This window comes from Ixodes scapularis, unplaced genomic scaffold (genome assembly GCF_016920785.2).
Source record: "Ixodes scapularis isolate PalLabHiFi unplaced genomic scaffold, ASM1692078v2 PGA_scaffold0__279_contigs__length_252992795, whole genome shotgun sequence".
Lineage (NCBI taxonomy): Eukaryota > Metazoa > Arthropoda > Arachnida > Ixodida > Ixodidae > Ixodes > Ixodes scapularis.
Window position 1 is genome coordinate 207,945,979 of NW_024609835.1, and position 27,565 is coordinate 207,973,543.

The 27,565-nt window shown below is 40.8% G+C and overlaps 1 protein-coding gene across 1 annotated transcript in view; it reads left to right on the forward strand.

Annotated features, from left to right (window-relative positions):
- Positions 1-27,565, forward strand: part of LOC8041011 (kinesin-like protein KIF28P) — a 153,678-nt gene that overhangs the window by 65,628 nt on the left and 60,485 nt on the right. The window contains exons 5-10 of the mRNA XM_040213056.3: positions 4,557-4,671; positions 11,000-11,111; positions 14,698-14,805; positions 19,298-19,428; positions 22,440-22,510; positions 22,585-22,645. Of these exons, the coding sequence (XP_040068990.3) occupies positions 4,557-4,671; positions 11,000-11,111; positions 14,698-14,805; positions 19,298-19,428; positions 22,440-22,510; positions 22,585-22,645 (598 nt within the window). The remainder of the gene's footprint in view (positions 1-4,556; positions 4,672-10,999; positions 11,112-14,697; positions 14,806-19,297; positions 19,429-22,439; positions 22,511-22,584; positions 22,646-27,565) is intronic.

Consider the following 27,565-nt stretch of genomic DNA (forward strand, 5'->3'; position numbering starts at 1 on the left):
CAAGGAATGCCCAAACACCCGTAATCTCACCTTAGAACTTTTAGGAAATGTTCAAAATGAGCAAATAATATTCTGCGTGTAGAGAAAGGAGACTTAAATAAGAAGGCAACTCAACCACGCGTCTTTTTTGCAGAAATTCAAAATTGTACCTTTCGGTTCATTACGCGTGACTACATTCAGAAACTTTAAAGAGATAAATTCGGCTCGTGAATAGCGAAGTAACGTAGAAGCGCGTCGTGCTTTATTTAGATTCTCCGAGAATTGTGCCGTTTCACTACAGATTGAAGTTCAAGAATACCATTGGCACAAACACCAGCTTTCGGTATTCACGTGCGTCGCATCAATAGCTAAAGGTCCCCAGAGTTTCGGCGTCGTGTCTGAAGACATCTGCCACGACTCATCGTACGCACTGCTGGCAATTCGATGGATTAAAGAATGGCTGGAAACCAACCTTCCGGTTTATTTAAGCGTCATCTATATTTGTGAGGAGCTGCATTTCACATAAAAAACCAATACCTGTTCTTCGATTTAGCGGTTCTCATAAAGCGAAATGATTGTTATTGGCATCCGGCCATGGTAAGAATTCATGCGATGGGAGTTGATGGGTTACACAAGCACCTCGCCACAGTGCACAATGTTTGTTACCGAGACGAGACCTTTATAAGGACGTGGCAGGGCTTCGTCGAAGAAATTCAGAAACGAACAAGATACTTCGTTTTTTTTTAATTTACCAAAAGAAGACGTTGAGACATTCAGGCAACACAAGAAAGAACAGTGGACTTCCCTAGGTGCACACGACGGGATACGCTCTTTGCATGTTTGGTCCAAAATTCAAGTAACTGGTCAAGAACGTGAGATGACATTGGCTCGAAGTGTTCCGTTTCGTCCCTGAGCTCGGCGTTTCTGTGCGTACAAGAAAAAAAAAAGGTAAGTGAGCGAGGAAGCTATTGCTAGTGTTGTCTAGTAAATTACTCCTCGTTCGTGAACTGGATGGACCAATATGCACACCTTGTTGTCCTGCACGTGGACGGTGAAAAGTGCTTTCTAAAACGTGTGTAACCAGCATATTTTATTGTATTTATTAACTTACCTCAAATAAACAGCGCGTGTTCTGTAATATGGTGTGCTTGTTTCATGTAAATACTTATTGTAATAAGCATTTATGACATATATTGTTTAGAATTTCAAGTTTTATTGATCAATTATGGTTCCCAATGTTCGTAATAAACGGTTCTTGTCTCCGATCCTTGATTTAATTTAGGAATCCACAAGCGTACAAATGCAGAACAAGATTCTACTACCTCGGTCCACTGCCCGATCATGCATTCGATTGACTTTCTCTCCTTATAAAATGTAAGGTTCTGCGTTTTCGGATAAATCCGCTAAACTGAATATCACAAGCCGGCAAAAAATTGAAGATTCGTATTTATCCTTCAATCTCCAAATTTCAAGACCTTCCGAATTAGCTTAAAAAGAAACCGCGAAAACGCAGAATAATACTTATAAAGCTGGGCTTTGCTTTCTGACACTAGCACTTAAAGCAAAATTTCAGTTCAAATGTGTTTTATTACAATAATATAATGCTTAATAGAGCGAATAATAATATTCCCCCAACGTTTGACGTCTTTTACTGAAAACACAACGAAAAATTCGGAAATTCGGATCATGCATTTAGAAAAGCAAAATTACTGTAAATTATAAAAAAACTTTGAAAAAATATGTTTTTTTTAATAAAGCAGTCTCAAAATATGATTAAACTAACGTTTTTATGAAGTTTGAAAGCTCCTAAAAATTAATTCAAAATATAAATCAAACAAAACTTCCATCAGGCTATATGCCATGGAAAGGACTGCTAGATGATGAAATTATTTGGGAAGCTCTAAATGAAGATAATATGGAGATACAATGCACCAAATATGTCCCCAGATTGAATATCAAAGGCATGGTGTTTTGAATTTTTTTAATCTCGCTAATGCAATTTGGCTTATCTCTCAAGTGTGTAACAAAACATACTCGGTATACAAGAAATGTACACGAGAATAATCTATAAATATTTTAAACGTTTCAGTATGAATAACAAGTCAGAGAACTTCGTACAAAAATGAAACACACAAAATTTAAGTTTCACCTTGCTCCATTTAATATTTCCTTCGTTAAATAAAAACTAGTTTTTTTATTTTTAAAATTTGCTTTGTTCTTCCTAAAAATAGGGCTATTATATATATATATATGTGTGTGTGTGTGTGTGTGTGTGTGTGTGTTTAATTTCAGAAATCCAAGTACCCACCCCAACCATTGTATTCGATTTAAAATGAAGCTACCCTGCTAACCTCATCTTGCTTACAGAGTGAATTCAGGTGTCGCTATAATGTCAACATTCGATGTGATATAAAAAAATACTATTTAGAATGGCTCTGCTGTTTTCAGTTTGGTTGTTTGCATAATTATGCCAGTAGTAAAGAGAAGCACGAACAATGTGAACGACCACACAGTGTGCTGCGATTAACAGCGGCAGCTGCCGCGTTGTGGGAAGGCCATCTCCAGCTTGGATTTCGGGGCCCTGCCTGCTTTGTAGCTTTCGTGCCGTTGCGGACGTTCGCATACTCTGTTCAGGGCGGCGCGTCTGCCACGCATGCTCCTGGGACGCTGTGCGACGCTTGCGTGGTTTCTTATTGTGTGTTAGAAAGTCAGTGAAGGGTTTTCGTGACCGCGGCTGCGGAGAAAGAAGCGGAAGTGCGTAGGCGAACCTTTCTGCAGAGGCATGTAAAGCACACGAGAACGGAACCTGGGCGGCATCATTGGGGAGGCGAGACAGTGACGCGACAACGCGATTAGGTGGGTATTTCGTGAAGGTGGCTGCTGGAGGGAGGGAAGGTGGGACGTTAGTGAGAGCGTCGCCGGAGGGCACGTGGATGTAGCCAACGTTCGATGTAGTAGAAGAAACGATGTGGAGTCGGACAGCCCCTCTCCCCAAGATCACGGGGTCTTTTCGTAACAGTGGCGACTGACAAGGTGGAAGGGAGAGGGGGCGATAACCTTGGTGCAGTCGGCGTGTACGTGTGATGAACGACAGCGGGAGGGAGGCTCTCGCTGTCGTTTCTCACGCATACACGCTAACTGCAGTCAGGCTGTCTTTCGCTACTCCCCCCCCCCCCCTCCCCCCATTTCCCCATGTAGGTCCGCCGCTGTTCCGAAGAACCCATATGATGACGGGGAGAACGGCTCTCCGATTGCTCATTATTTCCTCTGCTAAATTTATGATGATTTCGGTCGCGCAACCTCAAAGTAGACAATTTATTCGTCAAATATTGTACCAAAAGACACGAGCCGTACAGAATAAATTCTCACCCCACTATATACTGAATAGAACGTAGGGAGGATAAGCAAGGAGGCGATCTTGGTACAATAAATTATACTGAAAGAATGATGGGCCAACATTTTTTTTTTTATGTTCCCTACTTGATGCGCTTCGTGTAGGACAAAAACCGTTGTCACTTTCTTATAGGCACATTAAGGGTATTGACGTCCCCTATATATGTAGGTGTTACAATAATCGGCACTTCGAGTCTCCTAATTTAGAGAGTAGTTATGTGCATTTAATTATTTTAAATTATAATAAAGGGTGTAGTCTGGTTCCTCTCTTTCAAGCAGCCATTGGCAAGCGATACATGAATGCCTGCCCAGAACTGCTTAATACTGTATTTTCGGTTTTTTACTGATATCCCCGCCCTCTTTTTGACAATATTTATTTCAATATAGTGTAAAACTGTTAAAAAAATTTGTTGTTCCAAAATCTGTACGTAAATTGACTATTGGTATGAATGTTACACAAACGGAGATGTGCAAATGAAAGCTGCAGTTTATTATGCAGAAAGGTCGATTATGGTAGCGTTAAATCATTAGGTTGTACCCTTGATATTGTCACAGGTGGTGACCAATAAACAAAAAATAAACAGGAAGAAATGAACGTTTAATGTGACGAACTTGTGCCAAAAATAAAAGGGTACAAAAGATAATAACGGAGCGTCGCGGGCGTCGAAGTCGGCGTAGCAGCAGAGTCGAACGCTGGGCGAAAACTGACTGCAGATCGCACACGCGGAGCCCCTTATGTACACGTGTGGGCTTCTGGAATGATCGGCGTAGAAGGTTCGGCGTGTAGATTATTCTGACCTCGAATCAGCAAGACGGTTTTCGAATTCACCAGAACATCAAATTACACTGTCAACAAAAAGGTGTAGCCGCGGCCAGGAATCGAACCCCGGCCTTCTGCGTGGGAGGCAAGCGTGATAACCGTTAGGCCACGCGCGCGCTGCCTACTTAGCCAGTTGCGCGCGCGGCAATATTACTACTTCATAAATGTTTGGAAGTCTATCACGATCAGTGTTTATAAAACATGAAATTAGTATAATAGTCTCAAAGAAGGCGACTAGTTCCTTCTGGGGATGGTGCAAAAGCAAAAAGTGCAGGTAATTCTAAATATGCATTGCTGTGAGCACTGTGCGGCGTCCAGTAACTACCTGTTTTGCGTTATGAAAGCCTGCTGCATCTTTTTCCAGGTCGAACTGAGCATGTTGGAGATCTACAACGAGGCTGTGCGCGACCTTCTCACGACCAAAGAAGGAAACAGAAAGGGCCTCAAAGTTCGCGAGCATCCGAAAAAGGGATTCTTTGGTGAGTGCCATCATCAATCTGTATTAACCGGTTTCTTTAGAAAGATAATTTTATTAGTAAGGTTGCAAAAACAAATTATACTATAAAAAAGCTGACTTCGAAAACTTTACAGCTTTCAGCATAGCTCTTACTTCCTTTAAAAAATACAAAAATGATTATAGTTTTGTCTTTATACTATTTGCATTGAGCAGTAAAAGTTCCTTGCCACGAAAATAAACAGTGCTAATATTTGTGATACTACATCTTCATATACCACCTAATATACACAGGAGATATGTACCAATCTTGAACAATTATGATTAAAAAAAGATATATCTACTTTTTTAAGTTTATCGATTTAGTGGGTTATATGACCAACTTAACCCAAAAGTGACAAACCTCCCTGAGCCCAGTACGGCACAAAGTACGGCAGCACCAGGTGAGCTTCAGAGCGGGTGCTGCATTTTGTTGCAGCCTTTGAGTGGGAATGCATGTATACACTTCCTGTAGTGGGCGGGAGTTTCTACGTTGGGAAAAAGCGGGGACATGCCCTTCGTCGAAATGTGTGGTCTCCTTCAGCTTCGGGACACAAATAAACGCCAGACTTCGACGTTAATCCCGCAGTAACACGGCCTCACTTGCGACATGTCTGTCTGCTCCCCGCGCCTGGTAGCAGAGTTGTTGCAGGGGGGGGGGGGGGGGTCGTAAAAAGTTTAGGGCGTTACGTACCGTCTAAATTATCCTACCGCCCCCCCCTCCGCTCCCTACGTTACATGCTTGCCCCCCTTTTCAAATATGAGCTGATCTTCCAAGATCATATCTGTTTTTGTGCAGGTATGTTTGTTGATAAGCAAACCTGCCGCTAAAATTAGAAACTAACTTGTAATTTGAGTAGAAGTGACTCGGAAAAAGTAATTAAAGGAAATACTGACTACCGAAATAAAAATGTAATTGAAAGCTACTACACTACTCAGAAAAGTAGGTAAGCTACAGTAACTTGAGTAGAGTAGTTGAACTACGTACAAGTCTGGTGTCCTCCAACATCCGGGGATCGCGTCAACCTGCTCGACTTCACATCCTTTGGAGCGGTAAACGGCTCGCCAATCAGAACTCACTGAGAGAAGTCCCTAACTCTTCATCTTGATTTCCGTTAAACATTCCGGTGGATATTTCTGGTTACTGACTTTTGGCATTTAATCATTGGAGCTGACTTCCTCCGTTTCTTTAATATTATGGTGGACATGAGGAGCCAACAACTCCTGGATGCTGAAACGCACCTACGCGTCCAAGGCATTGCATTCAGTTCACCCGCTCTCAGTCTGACGATTCACAATCCAAACCTCGAGCCGACATGCGCTAAGCTCTTAACAGACGTTTCATCCTTGACCACTCGTTGCACCGCAGACACTCCCATCAAGCACCAAGTGACGCATACCATAACGACAGCCGGACAACCCGGGTTTGCTCGCCCGCGCCGCCTTGCAACTGAGCGTCTAAAACCTGCGAAGCAAGAGTTTAAGCATATGCTGGAGCTCGGACTTATTCGACCATTGTCCAGTGACTGTTCAACTCCTCTGCACATTGTGCCAAAAGAGAGCGGTGACTGGAGACCTTGCGGGGACTATCGGGCTCTGAACAAAACCACCGGGCCTAATCGGTATCCTTTACCTCACAGTAAAGATTTAACCAGCACCATTGACAGGTCCACCGTTTTCTCAAAAATCGACCTCGTACGAGCATACCCACAGATTCCCGTAGAACAGGCTGACATGCCGAAGACCGATGTAGTAACACCTTTCGAGATCTTCGAATACCTACTCATGCCATTCGGTCTTGGAAACGCGGCCCAAACATTTCAACACTTTATGAACCAACCGCTCTAAGGATTGAACGTCTGCTTCGCCTAATCGACGATATTCTAATCTTCAGTCCAAACAAGCAACATGAAGAACACTTGCGCCCAATTTTTGCTCGACTGGATGAATGTCAAATTGCAAGCAACGCCACCAAATGTGAACTAGGAGTTTCTGAGCTGGTTCATGGACGTCACCTGGGCCAACATGGTATTCACCCGCTCAGGTCTCAAGTTGAGGCAATTGAAAACTACCCTCCTCCGACTTCGGTGCGGAAATTTCGTGAGTTCCAAGGCCTCGTCAATTTTCATAGGCGATGTATTCCACACTGCGCCAGAACTCTCAAACCACTAAACTCACTTCTCCGTGGATCAAAGAGGAAGAATGATAAAATTCTGTGGTATGATGCCGCCGAAATTACGTTCGCCGACATCAAAAAGAACTTTCGAATGTTACTCTGCTATCTGATCCTAAGTGAACCTTGGCGACCAGTTGCTTTCTTTTCAAAGACATTGTGGCAAACTGAAACACGTTGTCGTACATTTGACCGTGAGCTTCTTGGTATCTATCTTGCTATCAAACATTTCCATTACTTTCTGGAAAGTCACGAGTTTTTTATTCTTACCGACCACAAACCGACATTTACCGACACACACCTTAACATCGAGTAGCACATGGTATATAGCACTTGAGGTTTGACAAATCGGCTATATTTTAGAATTTGCGCACGACATACGTCTAGTAAGTGGCTAACAAAACACAGTGGCCGATGCCCTTTCGAGAATTGCCATAAACACCGACACACCTGAGCGCCACTCCATCGACCTCACGCTGGCTCTTGCTATGGCGCAGAAGAATGATGCAGAACTGAGGCAACTACAGGAATCCTCCTCTCAAGTGCTTGAAGAGATGTCTTTGCCATATTGTCCACAACCGCTGATCTGTGATGTCTTTGGTCCCGCTCCTCAGCTTTGTCAAACCATTTCGTTGGGTAGCCTTTGATGCCCTTCACACGCTCTCTCATCCAATCATCAAGGCAACGCAACGCCCCATCTCAACGCGCTATGTGTGGCCAAACATGAATGAAGATGTCAGACGCTGGGCCCGAACATGCTTGAGCTGCCAAACTTCGAAGATCGGTCGTCACACGGTCACACCCTTGGCTGCATTCACACCCCCAGACGGTCGCCTTGACAAACGTCCATCTCTTCCATCTTCTGGAGGTTGTTGATATATATTTTACTTGTATCGATCGCTTTCCACGATGGCACAAAGTTATGCCTAATCCGGATATCACCGCAGAAATTGCCACCCAAGCATTCTTGTCCACTGGAGTTAGTCGTTACGGAGTACCGTCAACAGTCACTACTGACCAGGGCAGACAGTTCCAGTCGTCTTTCTTTCCCAACGTATTACAACTCCTAGGCATTCACCACATTCACACAACTGCCTACCACCCGGAAGCAAACGGCGTTGTAGAAGGATTTCAACGACAGTTAAAAGGTTTCTGTGAAAGCGAGTGATTTATTATCAACTTGGTCAGAGAGCCTTCCTTTTTTTATGCATGGACTTCGCACAGCGATTAAGGCTGATCTTGCGTGCAGTGCCGCGGAACTTGTTTATGGGACTACTCTGCGATTACCAGGAGATATATTTTGCTCTTCCCGAACAGATAAAAATTCCTCATCCCCTTGATTACTCAAACAGCCTTTGTGCATTGAGGCAGGCCATTAAACCATGTAGCTCAAAAGAACAACGTCAACTTCCTCGCACGTCTTTGCACGGCAGAATGCTGTGCGCAGCCCTTTGCAACATCCATATGACGGCCCTTTAAGATTTTTCATTATGGTCCAAAGCGCTTTACTGTCGGCATTAAAACAAAGAGGTGGTCGTTTTCCTGGACCGTCTTAAACCAGCTTATGTTCATAAAGCCATCCCCAAAACGCCCGTGCTGAATTATCACAACTTCAACGTCAAGCAGTTCCCCTTCCTCTGCTAACAAGCATCCCCAACAAAGTGTTCGCTTTGACCTCGGCAAGGCTTCACGCCTGCCATCCCAAAACGCCTCTAAACTTCATATCGCTTGAGGCCCCCCTGAGGCGCCTCAAGGTAATTCGAACCGACGAGAAGACGACGAGAAGGTTCGCTGAGAAAACCACAGGCGCGAGAAAGGAGCTCAAGTACAGAAGAACAATTCCGGATCTCGACGGTGACAGACACCCAAGTATTTGTCACGCAATAAAGAATCCCATAGTTTCAATCAATCAAATCAAGTGACACTTATTTATGAAGCTCAGGTGTTAATTCAGAAACCAATTTAGTCAATATATTGTAACACGTGATTTATTCTACTAACATATTTATAGCACATTTTATATTGCACGATTCCTTTAGGCCATAAACATTGTTTTGCAGATTAAATGTAATTGGTCACCTAACTAAATGAATTAAATAATTTAATTTTTATTCATTTGCGTGAAAGGAATATTTAGTCAAATCGTGTTTCACGATGTTATTTTTTGTGTTGGCAGATCCCACTGCTTGACATAATATATTTGCCTTTGACTGTTCATCGGAATTTGACACAAAAATAGGCGACAAACAAGACGAGAATCACGCGTCGTAAATCGCCCGACTTGTGAACTCAAAAACTGAAGCATTTCCTTTGAAGCAAAAAAAGTAATGTAAATATTTTTTTCTTTATGAGTCTAAATTAGTGTATAACCAAAATGAAACAGCCAAGAAGAATTGTAACGATACAACCTGTTTAACTTTAATCTGTATATTTCTTTTTTTAAAGAATAGGTTTGAAAGTTATACGGGTCCTGTCTTCACCATGTATTTATAAGGCTCGGTGGACATTTGATGTGGAAGTAACCGTCACGGTAATTTGAATAATTAACTGAACCTTATTGATTAACTTTTTACTTGTTGATTTTCGGCGTGATGTTGGAAATGCAGCACTGACGGCAATGACTATTAGAGGCCAGACCACTTTAACGAACTTGCAGAAAGGTAATGGTGTTCGAGATATTAAATGAAATTTTGTTTTAAATTGTTTTCGCCCAGAAAATATATTGCGCTTCAAAACAGCATCGCAACACTGCCCACAATGACACGGGGAAGAGTGACGTCTTTGTTTTAATCATCTCGAGACTATCTCGGCAGCGTGTCCTTGGTGGGTGCGTCGACAACACAAGTGACGACGCGACCTAAACGACTACGCCATTCTTCGAAGCATCATTGTGGGCAAAGCTTGATGCGCTTTTTTGCTCGCAATTTTTAAATCGGGCGAGAAGGCGCGCAAGTTGTCGATTAATATCGAAACTTACTATTTTCTCATTTTTTTTTAAATTGGTCTGGTCACTAATAGTAATTGCCGTCAATAGTGCAATTCCAGCATGGCCCCTAAAATGAATAATTACAAGTAAATCCCATTTTCGTAGATATTTAGTCTACTTAGCTGGACAATTATTCCCTTATCAAATATCTGCCGAGTCTACTAAATTTTCGAGTAAGAGAGCTCTCGTCTAACGCTCACTTAATTAATAAAAAAACTGTTAAAGTTAAAACAAAAAATTTGTATACGTTCCCAATATTGAAATTATAATGAATATTAAGTAAAAAAAAATGCTAAATAGTGCCACGCATACGTTGTCCTTTTTTTCAGTTTTAGTGGTTCATAATCGCTTAATATCCCGAAGAAACGTTTTCTATGAAATGTTCCTAGGAAGATTTATCTAAGTATCTCGCTAAATTTCGGCGCGGCGGCAGGGACGGAAGCTTAACATAGAGAGCAGTTTTAGATAAACTAAGAAGTTAAGTAATAATTAAAAATAAAAAAATAAAAGTTTAAAAATTGGATCACGCTGAATCTGGGATTAGAAATCGATTACATAAGAATATCGCACATATTCACAAACCCGTGACTAATACAGACAAAATGAGGACAATTATAAATACCCTTTTTAACCGAATAACATAATAGGAAATAAAACTACCATTCTAGTGCGTCATGGAGCAACAATTTGAAAGTGCCATGAATAGTGGTTAGAGCGAGTTTACCTGTCAGCTCATCCAAGTCCGATGTACTCTGTATTGCCAAAAAAAGTTAATATATTAATTTTTTGTGAATAGTACATGCACTTTGTTAAGGTGTTTACTACGATGGTAAATACGAGCTGATGGGAGCATCTCATTTTGCAGAAATTGGTATATAATATGAACTATAATCTGCAAACGGGACAACTCAGTGACGTACCGGCTGGGATAGAAGATCAAATGAAATAGCTTAGTATTTGGATTGTGTTACACTTAGAGGCGAATGCGTTTTATTTATAAACCATATTGCCCTGTTTCAGAGTGTTTAAAGCTCGTGTAAATGTTTCACGTAATTCATTACTTCAAATTAATATAATTGATTAGAAGATAAAAATTGGCCATAACATAGATCTTTGTTTCTGCATTTCCACACTACAACTGGTGACATCGACCAGCCGAGGGCCTCACCAGGTGCCTCGTAACCAGCTTTCGAGATGTCCAGGAGAGGGTAGAAGAAGGTACGACCAATCGCAGTATAGCCTGCACCAACAGCAATGCTACAAGCAGGTGAGTGCTTGCGCAAGTACGGTCGCTGACGGGATTAAAAGAATGGGGACGGTCCTTGAGTTGTCCCGCTACCACGGCTAGTTTATTCCCTTCGGGAACGCGTGGGCACCTCGTGGGCTTCGAGCGGGCACTCGCAGCCACTGCACGGCGGCAGGTAACGAGCGCGTACTGATGAAATGCAACCTAGAAGACCGGACCAGCGATCTTTCTACGTGGCCATAAGTTACTCCGCGCAGCGTCGCTTACCTTGCGTTAAGCAGGGAACACATGAGCGGCTAAAACGGCCGCGGCGCGCTGATTCCCATAGCAACAACCCAGGACGCTGTGACGTGGACCTATGCCGAGCTGCTACGTCGAAGCATGCGCGAAAGTTGCCATAAAACGTTCCGCGCGGCGCCAGTTTTTGTCGCTCATGTAATACCTGCTTCAGCAGCGCTGTCGGCGAGCATTGCAGCGCGTCCCGACATGCACAACGCTACCCCCGTAACGTCGCCAAGACGGACGCGTCTGCCCCTCGGGGGAGACACTTGGCGAGACTCTGCGTGTCGGTCGCTTGAGGCAGGTTCGGGGACCCACTACCAATGACGTAATGAGCGGGCCTTTTTTTTTTAGGTGGTTTTGGCTGAAGGCTGGCCGTCCGAAAAATGCGCTTCGCCATTTTTTATTTTTAGTTACTGTAGAAGGGAGAGGAGGCCTTCTAACGCGTACTTTCTATTTGCGATCTCATCCTGTCAGCCTGAATAATGTTGTCTCATTCTAGTTGACCTTCAGGACCCCATTATGTGTTAGAGCTCAAAGCCTATAGCTGAATCAGACTTCAGACCCATTCAAATGGAAGCGTTTAATTACGTTTGAGTGCGTTATGAGGGCTTACGTCCAGTAACGACGGCCAATCATAGCGACATCCGCGACTCATGTGGAGCGTGACAGTCAGTTCAAAGTCTATGTTTCAATACGACATGCGGAGCGCGGCGAGTGTTCAAGTTACATGGTGCTTGCATCACCACGTAACTTAGAGCAACGCAGTCGAATACTGTAGTGTGAATGCGCCTCTAAGGTACATTCGCCCTTTCCTCCTGATACCTTGGGAAAGAGTGATGGTCGAATTCACCACGGATAGATAAAATATTTTCAGTCAATCCTTTTACACGATAGCTTTTGAATCGACCAGTGTTCTGCCTATGCGTAGCGACCCCAGTGACTGTTTGCACTACTCAATTTAAAGTCAAAGCTCAATTGGCATGTGAAGTTGCTTTATAATGAATGATAAATACATTGCGGGTCAATTTTTGATCGTCGGGAAACAGAAAAAGGAACAAATCACGTCATACAGCGTAAACAGAAACATTACCTGCCACAAGACCAGGTAGACTAGTGCTCATTTTTATCCTTCCCGCTGAAGAGTTTTTATTAATCCTGTCAGACTCCATTTCAGACGCCAAATATACGCCCGTTGTTTTCCCAAATGTTTCAATCAAAGGAAAATAAACCTGGGGAACGAGATTAAGCTGGTTCTTCTTCTTGCAGCTGTCAGACTAAAGTTTTCGCTAAGGTTGAAATAAAAATTGCATCCACCTTCTACATGTCAAGCGTACTCGTGCGAAATTTATATCAAAATTAAGCTGGCTGCGGCAACACATATTAACTCTCGCAGCTGGGCAAATATTGATAGGTTTTTCTCAATTTGTGTTTTTATTTCTCTGCCGGGCTACACATTTGGCGAAAGAATAAGTGAAATAGCTACATCTGGTTATTTTTCATTTGGCTGGACTGCTTTCATGAACCGCTCGACAGCAACATTGGCGTTCTTCTATGGACAGCTCTGGCCGAGAAGACTGCATGATCGTCTGCCGGAACACCGCTACTAAAATCTTGTTTAATTCACAATGAAGCTCATTAGCTTGCATCAGCCTTAATAATAAATGGTTTAGAAGGGATGTATTCATTGTTGAGATGAGTTTTGATGTAGTGAATGGTACAGAATGGGAGCAAACATTCACTCTTCTTTCTTCATCCGTGCATAATCGAACCTATATAACGGCAGTATTTTCTGTGACAATCATTTGTTTCGCTGACGTTCGCAAAAGCTTTAATGGCAAGCTGTCGATCTTTCGAACCTAACCTGGCTGCTCAAGGTAAAAAGACGTTTAGGAGACAAACCCCTCAGGCAGCTGCAACAACCCCTTAGGAAGGCTTCGAACTGCGTTATATGCATCTCCCAGCGATAAATTAGCGTTGTCTTAGGAAGATTTTTTTTTTTTTTTTTTTTTTTTTGTGTGTGTTAGACGATCGCATATTTCGAGCTTTTTAATCTAGTGGCGAATAGTTTGTGACCCTCTTAAACACATAGTGTGATAATCAAAATAGAAACATTCTCCAATCTAGCAATATCAGCGTGTTGTTACTGATAACACGACATATAAAATTGTTGTGCCTTCATTTAAATATAAATCTGATCTATACTTAACAAGAAATCGACGAAGATTTTATAATTGTGTAATCAATCGTGTTTTTGCGCGAACTTGAGCGTTTTTCGTAGACGGTAACAGAAGTGACCAAGCTGCTTACGAACTTATTATGCAGTAACCTTGAGCGAAACGAGCTGGGTTTTATTTAAATGCAGCATCGTACACATTATTAGAGTTACTCAGCTGCCAAGAGCTAGGATATTCATCTAGGTTGATACATATTATTTTACATTTAAAGAAAAGCTAGCATACGCTAGAAACACAAACAGGAATGAAAAACAATTAAAGTTAGAACATTAGACGATTTATTTGCCTGCAGTAATAAACAAATGTATTCGTGTCAGCTTACCGACGCCAACCGGGCGTTGCTATACTTGGATCCTAAGCCCTGACGCAGCTGACATTGCGAATTGATGAGACCTATGAAACAAGATAAAACAGTGTCATGTTTTTGAACGCGTTCTATCATCGCTGGAATAATTATGTACTTGGAATGAACATTGCCTTGCTTTTTTGACGCTGTTTATTGGACCCATTAGCTAGTAGTGTCGGCTGCGTGCGGAATTAAGGGGTAACGATGTATAGGCGTTGCTGGGTCAAGAGTATCTGATGTTTTTATTACAGCACGCCAAAGCATGCCAACTTTGCATAGCGTGCAATTCCTTGCCTGCAGTCCCTTGGACCGCGCTGATTTCTCAGTCGCTCGCACTGGTTGCTTCGTCCGAACCCTCTCGAATATTCATAGATTGTCTATATTTCATAGCGGTCTCCCCATGCGCGAATTGAGAATAAATTTTAGAATCCGTTCTGTTTCATGCGTGCCTTATTTTTTTATACACCATTTACCGTGAGTTTATGCAATTAGTTTCATATGTGTTATTCGCCAGAGCCTCAAAAAAAGACGGATACCGATTAGCCAAGGTCACAAAATATCTGACAAAACGCCCATTCGACGCGCAGTATCCGCAAAAATATGCCTGAATAAGAAGCAGTAGTAATAGGACAATTAATGCAATATTCCCTTTTACTTATGTAAGATTACGAATATCAAATGCTCGCTTCCACCATTAATGCGTGAGTTAACGAGCCAACTGTTTGTTTGTTTGTTTTGTTTTCAGTCGAGCACATACGATCGTCACGTTGACGCTGGTACAGAAAGGAAAGACGTCACCAGGGCCCGAGACCACCAAGACGTCTGTGGTACATCTAGTGGACTTAGCAGGAAGGTAAGTCGCTTTCGTCATACTTCATTCATGTCTGAGCTTTGAAGTTCTTAAGCCCAAGCACGTCTCGAGGGGTCACCAAGAATATCTGAGTCAGTGTCACACTGCTATATCTGGAAAACGAAGATAACATGCACACACATAGGATCTCGCAAGATTGATCTGCCCGAGATTTTCTAATCTTTATTAATTATATAAAATTAGGTCCCTGTATACTTTATACGCGATAGTACAAATTAACGACATTATAAATGGCAGCTGGGTTTTGGTGGGAGATTAAAATGCTTTTTTCCTATAAATAAAGCGTCATACTTCTTTTACTCTGGCCAAACGTCCACATCTGAGGAAATGTGATTGTTTACGCCTTGCTCTATCTGACGTGCAAATTTTCAAATATAGTCACGAAAGCTGAAAAATATGCATAAGCATAGTAAGAGGCTAGATAAGGTATTCTAGCGCGAGTAATTTGTGTAATAAGGGTTAGTGATACAACATACAAGAAGGTATAGAAATTTACGTTTTAAATCAATTATCGGCTTGTGGAGCGCCAAAGCGAAACACCGAGGAATAATTTAGACCACTAGGTGTAGGCTGTTCTCTGTACTGCGCTAGGTAGAGCGTTAATTTCGCGCTTTTTTAACTCGCCTTAAGAACCATTCCTTCTAGACGCAGCAAAAAATTAATACATAATTTTTAATTGTAATTTTATTGTACTTCGTACAGTCATGAAAGATAAGTACTTCAAAAACCAATCTGCACGTTTTTGTTCAATGGAAAAATCAAGTTGAAAACAGTTTATAGAGATGGTTGCGGTTTCTATACTGAATTATATATATTATTTAGGCAATAATAAATATTGTAATACAGGGTGTTCGATTCTAATTCTAACAGATTGGTTTTAAAGGCGGTGTGAGAATATAAACTAGAGTTGTCTTCACCATGTATTGATTGTAAGGTAATGTTTTTTGTGACATTCCTCGATAGAGTCTCTCCTTCTTATCCCAATTTAAAAGCGTATCGCGCAAAGAGCAAGTCACAAGCACCACCCACAATGACACTTAGAAGAGTGAAATAGTCGTTTCAGTCATATAGTCTCTTGCGTCGTCTGCGCACCCACCAAAGGCACGGCACGCTGCCGGGATAGAGACCACATTATTATAACCAGGATGTCACTCTTCTCAGCGCTAATTTGGTATGAATCTGTGGCGTGTTTTTTGCGAAGAATTTCTAACGCGGACTGGAAAACCGTAAAAAAATGTCAAATTAAGTCTAAAAACAGGACATTTTCGCAATAGTTTTTCATAGGTTGGGCGCTTAATGGTAATTTTCGCCAATACTGCATTTTGCATCATGACCAGTAAAACAAGTAATTAAAAGGTAATTGAAGAATTATAGTTAAATATACTATGCACCGTAGCTGGTTTCCCCTCATCTAACGTCCGCCCAGCCTCATGGCTTATGGCAAAGACGCCGCAGTGGGGCGCCAGTCACGTGGCTCTCCTCTCATCCGTTGTCTGCCACTCCACCATTTTTTTTTTTTTTTCATTTCGGTGGTTGCTTTTCGCGGCGATCTGCCAGGCTTTGTCAGTATATAGGAGGCTATGATACGTTTGAGGATCACGAAACTCCGAATGTATTTCGAAGGTAGCAAGCTCGCACTAGATGAGGGACAACGAACACACCTCCTTGCCCTTCTTGCGTTGTCAGTGAATACAGGATAAAGTACAATTTTCGCTGACGCTACGATTGGACAAGAGAAACGGCTCTGTAATCGAGTGACCCACATGTTCATAACTAAAAAAAGGCTTTCATATTATTCTAGTCAAGCCGTACCCAGATTATCGAATAGTCTCGCTGCCAAGTTGAGGGAATAGACAAGACTCGAACGAACCCTAGTCACCGAGAGAACCAGTACAACAACATGGAGTTTCAGTCGTCCCGCATCATGTGCAAATTTCGTATCCTCGATAAAGCTTCGGCATCAAAAGAGCCTCGAGCGTGAACGCGTGGCGAAAGATAACGCATGCTAGATAAAAAGACATCATATCGTTTTCCCCCTTCACCCTTCACTATGTGTTAGAAAACTATAGTAATTTCACGAGAATGGAGTGACTGTAATTTTCTGCGTTGGCTCCGCAAATAATTTTGACTACAGTCCCTTGCGCCCCAAGAAGGTAGAGCGAGAGAAAGGAAGGCCGTGGTCGAGGAAGCAGACGGAACGCTGGAGAGGAGAGGGGGGAAACTTCCTTCTCTCCCCATCCTTCCGTCTGCTTCCTCCTCCCTGGCCTTCCTTACCTGGCCCTACCTTCTCACGTTGCAACGGACTCTAAGTAGGTTTATTTCTCTTTAATTTGTAGTTTCATCATCCTAATTTTCATTTTATTTTAATCGTATGATTCCTAATGCGAACGTCCCACTGCATGATCATAATTATGCTTTGTTTTATTATGTCGTTATAGTGTAGGTATTTATTACGTTCGCTATTGTCTTCGGCTTTAATGCCATAAATTCATGCAGAGGGAAGTCTGAATTTCGGCTAAGCCGTTTTTTTTCTTTTTTCTCTTCAACCTTTAATTGAAACATAAAGTTAATACAAAATTCTTTGTGTCAATAATAATATGCATTGCGGGAACACAGCATATCGGTTAAATGGCGCATACACGACAGGTGTTGCCGTGTCATGTTAATACCGGTCATCAGCCACGTAACTACAACTATCCGGCCGGAGCCAGCATGCAGGTACAAGTACTGGCCCTAGCTCGGTACCCCACGGCATGAAAATCTCTTTCCAGAGCCATGATGATTCGATGTTCTTGTATTCTAATCTAGCACTATATTTTTACTGCGTGTGTTATGTCTTTTCTTTTTTTGTTTTCCTACAAAATGAAAGGAGGTTTTTTTTTAACGCTAATTATTTGCCCAAATGTAGAGGTAGTGGTTCGAACCAGGTGACAAAGTTAAAGAAATTACGTTATCTCAATAAAAAAATGTTAGTGTTTTTTTTTTTTAAATAGAAAAATGTTTTTTATCTTCTCAACTTTACAACAATTGACGTCATTAATTTTCTTGTTTTCGAAAGGAAATTACTTATCCATTTTAATAAGATAACAGTTCTCGAACCTTGGCCCCCGGTTCGGAACGATAGCACTACATTTTGAAGCAGAGCGAGCGTTCGGCGGTTGTTTCTTTTTGTGGCGGAATAGAACCAGGTTATTTTGGTTTTGCGACCAAAATAACCTGGTTATGTTGGTCGCTATAGGAAAGTTCCTATTGCGACCAAAATAATGTTTGTTCGCAATAAAAAATAATGTTTGGTACCGCCAACCGAACATTATTTTGGTCGGCGGTACCCTGTATTTTTCTATGTTAGTGTATAATAATTTTTTTGTATGAATTGTTTTCTTTTTTGCTTTAATACTACGCTTAACATCATTATTGATAAAACGCAACGTAAAATACAAGATGTAACAAGGAGAAAGTAGGCGTGCACACAGGACGAGGGCTGCCCGTACTGTCCTATGCGCTTGTCCTGTGCTTGTCCTGTGTGCACTTCTTTTACTTTGTCCCTGTTTTTTGCGCGCTGTTTGCTTATATGACATCTTGAGATTACGTCCAAGACCGAAGATCGGAATTATGACTGACATGTCACGTGGCAAAACAGTGTGTCGCGCTGAAGGCATCAACATCTCAATTCAATCTAGCACTTGAAGCCAACATATACCGAGTCAAACTTTTGGGCCCGCAATAACACTGCTGTAGTTGAGCCTCATTAACTTTGGCGTCCCGAGATTTCTCGTTCGCGTTTTAATTGACGAGAGAGCAAGAATAACGTGAACGAGAAATAAAAAAAAACTATATCTGCATTTTCTGTGTTTTTTATGTTGCATACCTTAATATATGCCATACGTAAAAATTTCGACTAAAAATTCGTAACCTCAAAATATTTAACCGTACTTGGCGCAAAAGCAATAAACGAACTAAAGAAAATTGTGGCGGAGTTTAAAATTGAGGCGTCAATACATTTACAATTATTCCTCAACTGATGTAGCTTAACGTAGGAATCAGCATATACGATTGATGCCGATCGATCGAACTATACTCATTTGGAATTTTCAGAAATCCTGAAAGGTATAGGCGACACCAACGGAGAAACAATTGGATTCAAACGGAGGAACAATTGGATTCTAGTACAGTTATGACACTTTACCTATAAACATTAATCATAATAAGCTTCCGCATTTTTACAAATTATTTCTAAACAAGATATAATGTATAAGCGCGGATTATACGCTTCAAGGTAAAAAAAATTTTTGTCCGCATTTTTTTTTATTGCGCCTATAAGGTAACATCGTAACAGTAGCCTAAAACACCGTCTCCATAGTGCGGTGCCAGCCTCCATACTAATGTTAGAAAACCAATTGATAGTACTGTGCGCTTACGCAACCCAGCGCTTCTCTTCTAAAGCAAACATTTCTTTTAATCACATTGAGCGCAGCGAGCGCCAGTCCAGCGCTGCAACGACGGGTGACCGTCTCCGGGAAGGCATCTCCATCAACCAGTCACTGTCCTGTCTCGGAAACTGCATTCATGCGTTAGCGGAAAAAGCCAACGGAAAGAGTCTTAAAGGTGGGGCTGGACGTCTCTCTCCTCGCCTGGAATAACCAACAAGATGCCAAGAGCTTATCTGTTTCTGTACAGATAGTTGACCGCGTTTCAAAAGAGTTCAATTCAGCGACTACGTTAGAAAACGGCCTATACCCTAAAAAAAGTATGTGCGTCTACTTTCACGCACAACACTCGGAGAACCAATCAGCGCAACTTACGGAGGTAGCTCAGCGAATGACGATGCCGAAACATCTGTTTAGACCAAAGAACGCAGACTGAGTTGTGACATTAAGCAATGCAAGCGTGACGTTTAGCATTGCTCAGTGTCACAACTGAGACTGTTATTTTTGTTTTAAACATATGTTTCGGCATCGTCATTCGTCGAGCTGCCTCCCTAAGTTGCAGTGATTGGCTCTCCGAGTGTTGTGCGTGAACGTAGAAGCACAAACGTTTTTTAGAGTGTATGCATCGAGTTGGAGGTCACGAAATGTAATCTACTTAACTTTTTGTACTAAAAGGTAAAAAAAAATGGGAGCGATTTTTTTATTTTTAAAGTTCTATGCAACTTGAACTGCAGTATTTAAGGTGTGGCCGTTTAAAATTGTTTAGGACATCATTAAACCGTCCTTTAGGGGAGTGAAAAACGTTTATGTGTTCCAAATTCCTCGATAAACTGAGGATGGAAACTGAATTGACGCAGAGATCTCGTGACGACAGGTCACGGGACATAAAATGTTTTAGAAGAAAGTCAATGGGCGTATAGGCCACGTGACGCGTAGTCAGGTGATATTAAATTTCCCGCGAACCTTTTGTATTTGCCTGGTGTATTACCGTGAAGAGCTTGTCTAACTAAAATATCATCGAGCCGGAAAAGTAAAAGAACAAATTATCAGCGGAAAGTTTAACAGACGTTTTTTTTCAAACTATTAACACTCCGAAATCTGTCAATTGTTGCAGAAATAAAGTACCATCCATTATTTCATAGGTGGATAGAGTGCAAAACCGAGCCTTTATTAGGCGCCTGAATTTAAACATCATTTAACGATGGAAGATAAATTTAACATTTATTATCGAAATTTATGTTGAAAAATGGTTGTTTGTTTAAAAATAGTGCGGACGAAAGTGCGACATTTTTTAACAAGAAGAACTCGGAGTTGGTATAAACATTCTTCTTCCTCTGAAACAGCAGTTTCAATTTCTTAAAATATGTGAGTCTCATAGGTGACCAATCGCGTATGTGTACTATAGTTGTAACACTGCTCCACCTGTACCATTAAGCTTTGTCTATTTCTTCTAAGTTAGAAATAAATAAAGCTTAAAAACCCCTTACGAAAGGCACGCTTGACTTTGACACCGAAATTCTTGTTTAGTTCAGAGGTTTGTTTAACTCCTCCTATAGTCATTGTTTCAACGTACGTGGCTTTACTTAAAACACGTCATATGCTCCTCTTGTTTTGTAATACACATCAGTTTTGAGTGTCCGCATGCTTTCCAAAGGAGAACGAAAAGAAGGCAGAATGGTCCTGCTTTCTTGAGACGGATCGGCACCACCGATATCTTTTCACATCAAAGCCGATTATGGTGAAGGGTCGCCAGCATGCGATAGTCTTGCGTTTTTAAATTTCCCAATAAAATGTGTATGTATTTCAAAGTGTGTTGTAGCAGAAAAGCTACCAAAAACTAACAAATAAGTACAGGAATATCTCAATGTTAACCAATTTATTCGCCAACTGAAAATGGCAGATTTAGAAAGTTCCTAGTTGACTGAAAGCTGTGGAGTCATAAGTCAAAAGACGATCGCCATTCGCGAATAAAACTGGTCAACACTAGCGGTGTCGCAAACTTTCATCGAACCTTCGAGTTCGACTTCGACCTCAAGGTTCGACTGGTTTGCCGAGCCTTCACCGAACTGCTACGAAGTTCGACTTCTGGGCAGTGGTCCCCGGATTCAATACGAATATTTCGAATTTCGGGAAATAAATACTTATAAAATAGTTTATTTTACATTTTATAAAATGGTTATGAATGCTTACACCATATAGAAGCAAAAATATGCGCTTTTAATGCTCTTGTTACATATTAATGTAGACGAGTGATGCCATTACACTCAACAAATCTTGTACTTCTCCTTCGCAAGTGGAGTCAACTGTTTTTTTTTTTCCCCTTCGCGCATGAGCACAAAAGTCGAACTTCAATCGAAAGTTTGTCGGACATCACATTGAATTTTCGAAAAAGTCGAACTTGGTCGAACTCGAGTCTGGGCAGGTCCGCGACACCCCTAGTCAAAACTAAGAACCCTTTTTATATTATTAATTACCGCTCAAATCCCTGCTTCACCACGGTGCATTAAATCAAAAGGTGGGGAAACTAAAAGCAATAAGTACAAGAAGAGGTTATATAATTCACACGGAATAATTATGGGACTTGGGACTTTCCTGCGTCATGCGTACCCCACGCATGACAGAGGAAAGTCCCAATTATAAGTTGTCTCTATTAAATAAACTTCATTTGACTTGCGATACGAACCTAATATTTTCAAATAAAATTCTGAAAGCTCAGTAGATTTAATGTGAACAGCATAAACTTTTCAATTGTCAAGCTGTATGTGGTTTTAAAGGGTGTATTTAAGTGCGGGGTATTCTGCATGCTTGAACTAAATCTTTTATACTTACGTTAGCACTGAGTCAGCACACCTTATTATTGACAAGTGTCAATTCTGATCAGATGGCATTTGGATTTCGATTGTATAGTTCCTGTGACTAAAATTACGCAAGACTGCCAAACACGAAGGTAGAAATCAATTAGATATGGGTGGTGTCGAAACGTTCTAAACATTTCTTGGTATGTATATAAGTGTTTTGTTCGATTTCTTCAGACTATGGTGAAGTATGCTAAAATTAACAAAGAAAAAAATTATATAAAAAAGCAGCGTTATTCATGACACTTTCCTATATTTTGCTAAAACCTGCAATAAAGAAAAAGTTGGGTGCATTCCTTAGCTAAGTTAATTTTTTTATCTATTTTTTATTCAGTGCCTTATAGAGAGTCCACACTGACAAGGTTGCTCATGAACGCCCTAGGAGGAAACAGTAAAACAATCATGGTAAGTTTTTGTCACAGCTTCATTCATTCAGATTCATTATTCCCAAACGACCCCATATATTTATCTGAATTTAGCTGGCAAGCATCAGTCCGGCTGACATCCATTACGAAGAAACGCTTTCCACACTTCGTTACGGTAAGCCGTGGTTTTCTGTCTTTTTTTTAAATAATTTCTCAGAATTAAGTAACCATGTCGCACTGTGGAAGTGTCTTCCCTTCAGCATTTTTTTAGGTAGGTGTAGAAAGTAATTTGCATTTTGGGGTTGCCGATTATAAACTTTATCTTCGGTGTATACACAAAACAAAGTCGTAGAGCGTCGGCAAGATCAATAAATTGTCTTAGGTGTATATATGTCAATCTTATCGTGATATGTGATGAGTCAGGAAGGAAGATTTTTATCTGCCGATAATAATGGAGAAAAACCGATTGTAATTTTTGTTCTATACCAGCAAGTAAATGCACATTAGAACAATTAGTACGAATCGAGATTGATGCTTGAATATTATTTGCACTTGTTACAGACTATAACAATCTTCTCTTTTATGACTTTCGATGTTTAATGATTTTGAAGCTTCCTTTACAACAATAAAATCACAACGAACCTCAATTTTTTCGTTGTGATTTGAATAATCTCAAGCGCACAATAATTCCCAAAAATAATATCTTGGTTTTTGAGCATATTTCAGGTTATTTGTGGCCAAAAAAAAAAAAAAAAATTGCAGAGAACCATTACTATATGTCGCCCGGCATGAGGTGAAATCATATCTGGCAAATAAAAATGGAGCTTAAATTATATAGAAGTTTATAAAATATTTTATATATTAAACATAGGTCATATAAGGGAACTACCTGAGCAGGGTTATATATTTGCAATGAATTAGAATTTCCTGAATAACCTCCACTTAAACATATGTTATATGTAATAGATGTGCGTTGGCTGCAAAAACTTCACCACGTTTTGAACACCGTGGAAGTTACGTATTCCTGAATGCTCAGACTCCTTTCAAATGTACCACTAAAGATGAAGACAAAAAGCCTGGAGTTCTTCACGTTTTTTGGGGTAAATCTCATAAGACGTCTTTATAAATTTGCAATGCTAAAAAAGACAGAAATTCGAAAACAGCAGCCACGCTTTCTGGACAAACTTTTCGAAAGTCGTCTTTAAGGTTTGTATTGGATGAAATAAAAAAAAGTTCCGAAACATTTTATTTTGAATAATAATAATACTATAAATTTTGACGTGAGTTCAAGCTTTTGGGGCTGAGTTCTTACTTCTGTCGTGCTCAAGCAAGGACCCCTTAGTCTTGCCTTTCACAGTTCAGGCGCGTGTACAACATCAACATCTCCAAAATAAAGTTCGAAAGCATTTTTATTATATTTTAAAGTTGTATTTGTAAATATGAGGCGCCTTGAATTACTTACATCTATTGTAAATTAAAAAAGGTAAAGCAAGCTTCAGTGAATATAATTGTTTCTTAAAATATATATCTTGAGGTTGTCTTCAGATGCAGGCAATCCCAGTAATGTTATATACTTTTTTTTCTAATATTTTTTTAATAGGGAGCAAATTATGTCCAGACAACAAAAATGAGATACGTTTTGCATAATTTTTTTTTCAACAATACATTACGTGCGAGAGGAGAGCGAAACAATATCCGAAATTTCGCGTTTACGAAACGTTGAGGCAATGGAAAAAATTAATATAACTTCTTGTGCCGTCAATATTTTCATATATAACGGACGCAAACTGTTACACTATAATGCGCTAACTTATTTTATTTGAGTTTCATTTACAAAGAAATTAAATGTCACAGTTGAATTTCTGAGCAAACTTTTATTTAGGGGGCATTTTTCGGTGAATTTTTAAGTCATTCCAAAATTACGTCTTTGAGTTCAAGTTTTTTTTATGCAAAGCATTTTATACTCTCTATGCTCTCTACAGTTGTCTGCAGTTTTTGTATTGTGTCTCTACAATTTTCAATAATCAAAAACAAATGATTATATTGTTTTTTGTGCGGCAATTAAAGATTGATTACCCTCAATTTTCATCGCACTTTATTCATTGAAGTCTTGAAGAGCGATATTTCGTGATCTGCAAAAAAATATGCGGCAGTATTTTGATGCTAGTTTTGATTAGAAATGTACACAATTAACTTGGTATATGTTGTAGCCGATTATCGTTAAATGGTAGTTCATCACTGCATGCCTGCCACAATAACCGCACTTGTTCGACTTTTACGTTCGGGTACACTAAAGAACCAGAGGAAAAGCCTCTGAGCTGTGTGATATTTAATTAGCGATGTGGTTGATATTTCCCGTGAAAACTGAACTTTTGGCGTGTTCAGTTCTTGGGCTGTTCTACTTGGTTGGTTATATGCTCCTTTCGCAACCTTTCTATGGTATTAGAAAGGTTGCGGCACTTAGCTTCTTTCGAAGGTCACGAAACACCAACGGAGCATTGCATTGACTTGGACGGCTTTTAGCTTCATTTAGAGTCCATTGTAAGGTAAAACACGGTATAGGAACGCCGAAAGTGCTTACGAAGTATTCAGCTCATGCAAGGGAAAAACGATCGCAGGCTGTGTCTCAAGAAACAGTGAAGTGAAAATCTATGTAGCGTCATGGGACCAGCGTTGCAGCGCCGCGCAAGTGATACCTCTGGTGCTTGGAAACACTGCTGCACATCAGGGGACGCTTATACAACGGGTAGCGGAAAACCCAGGCATATATAAAATAATAGCTCAGTAGAGAGGCTGTATCTCCTTCAGATAACGCGGAATGCAAGATATTATTTTTCTATGACAATGGAAAAGCATATAATATAAAATGCCAAAGGAATTGCCGTCAGAACTGTTAGATTTTTTGATATGGATCTCGTGTTTGCATGTTAACATGTCAACAACCGTTTTTTTTTTAAAATACCCCACATTCTTATAATTTTATTGGTGTTGGTAAAGTAAATATTGCATGATACGTTCAACCACGTGATATGAATATTTTATAAGACAAAATCCTGCAAAGTTCGAAAACGGTCGCACATTGCGTTATGCTTGATATTTTGTTTCATAAAAGACATGTAAAGTAATGGAAAACTAATATTATTTAGGATACCATACATTCACTGGATCTTGGGAAAGTAGCGTTAATGCCTTCCATGCCCACTAGCCGTACACAAGCATATACTAAAATACAAACGACCAAGCCTCGCAACGTGATTAGCTGATCAGTCTCAGTTGCCATGGCAATCGCTATATCGGTCCATTCAAATCTATGAAGTTTCGAAGGGGTTGTTCTGAACCAGTCGCACCACTAATGCTATGGAGAATCATTGTACTGAAAGTATTCCACGCCAAAAAGGCGTCGTTGTCGATATGCATGCGGTTTACTCATCAGTACTTCTCTTTACAGACATCTTACAATTGTGTCATTGTCCTTCCGTATTTAAACAGAGAAAATTAGTTTCCAAGGCCGTCAAGCACCGGCTCCGAGGGGGGGGGGAGGTGCGGAGACGTGGGCTTGTTTCGCCTGTGTGTGGATGAAAAAAGTCTCGGTATCAAGGAAACTACTTTATAAAGTAATCCGCCCCCAGCGAAGTTTGACCGGCTCACCAAGAATGAACATGTAAAGGAGAAACTGCTTATGCCATGAATAAAATGGTGACCGTGCGGGGAGCTTGGCGTTACTTTCCCACGATCCAATAGCATTAGGACACCTCAACTGCAACCAGGTACCATTTCCAAAGATTGATGAGCTTCTCCCAATTCAGAGTTTCAAAGCAGCGCATTTCAACCTTGGACGCAAAGAAATAGCATCGTCACAATGCGCTAATCCCAAACGCGAGTTGGGCTAGGCGCAACCGCAGGGGAGACGCCGTTATATTTTTCACACGCAGAGATTTTCGGTAACCTGGTCTGGAACTCCTCTGTGTTATTATTGAAGTTATTTACTGCAAAAGATGAGCACACCGGCTGTGCGCGTAAATACGTGTTTCTACCTCTTTATGTAAAAGCATATTTTTTGTCCGCATGTAATTTTTTTTAGACCAAATATAGGTAGATGTGTTTATGTTATAAGCTAGGAATTTACATTTAAATATATCAAGTGAACTAAAAACGCCGAACAGCCACTTTTTGTCCTCCGATGCTTAGAGGAATTAATGAAACTATTTTTTAGACATCTACCCGCGTTTGAGTGCTACCCTACAGAGGTAGCCCAATGAACATAGCCATACACAAAGGAGCACAGCACCCCTTTGATGCAGAATGGGGGTGGGAGGCTTATAAACCCAGTCAGCTCGTTTTCTTTCTTCTTAAAGGGGGTGGGGGGGGGATGACGGGCTTTTTAAGCCCAGTTAACCTCCTCCGCCTACCCGCCCCACTCCTTTGAGAATTGTTCCTCTCTATAGCGCTACAACACCACAAAGGTCTAACGCGCGGCAAGATTCAGTTTTCATGGACACTATCAGCCACATCACTGACAAAAAAAAAAAACCCGCGTTGTTTAATTTCTCATGGTGCTGTGGCATGTGATTCTCGATTACCACTCGTTATTACACCAGAAACCATCTAACGGTAATCGCCTGGAACATAGCCATTGTAATGTGTGTATTTATTTTAATTTAAATCAAGATAATGCAACATAGTTTTGCGTATTTAGAATAAATGACCGTCAAGTGTCAATCGTACGAATTATAAAAACAATTCCGGGTGCAAGGCAAAAAAAAAAACACTTAGTATAGAATGCTTCATGTTTTGTTCTAAGTACACACAAATGAACTACTTATTCAGCAAAAAGAAAGGAAGAGAAAGGTTCAACTTAAAGACGTAATTCTTTAAAATTAATAAACGGTTAACCGAATAATGCTTCAATACAGAATAGTTGCTCAAGAAGACATGTTTGTCATTTTTATAAGTATAATTACATAAAATATATATAGCTGCATGGCGTCACTAGGGTCAGCGCTCTCGTGGCGTGCCGCGATCCCCCCCTCCCCTTTCACTGTGCAGCTGCACCCCCCGGAGCGCTGCACCCGGGGCGGTCCGCCCCACCCCCCTC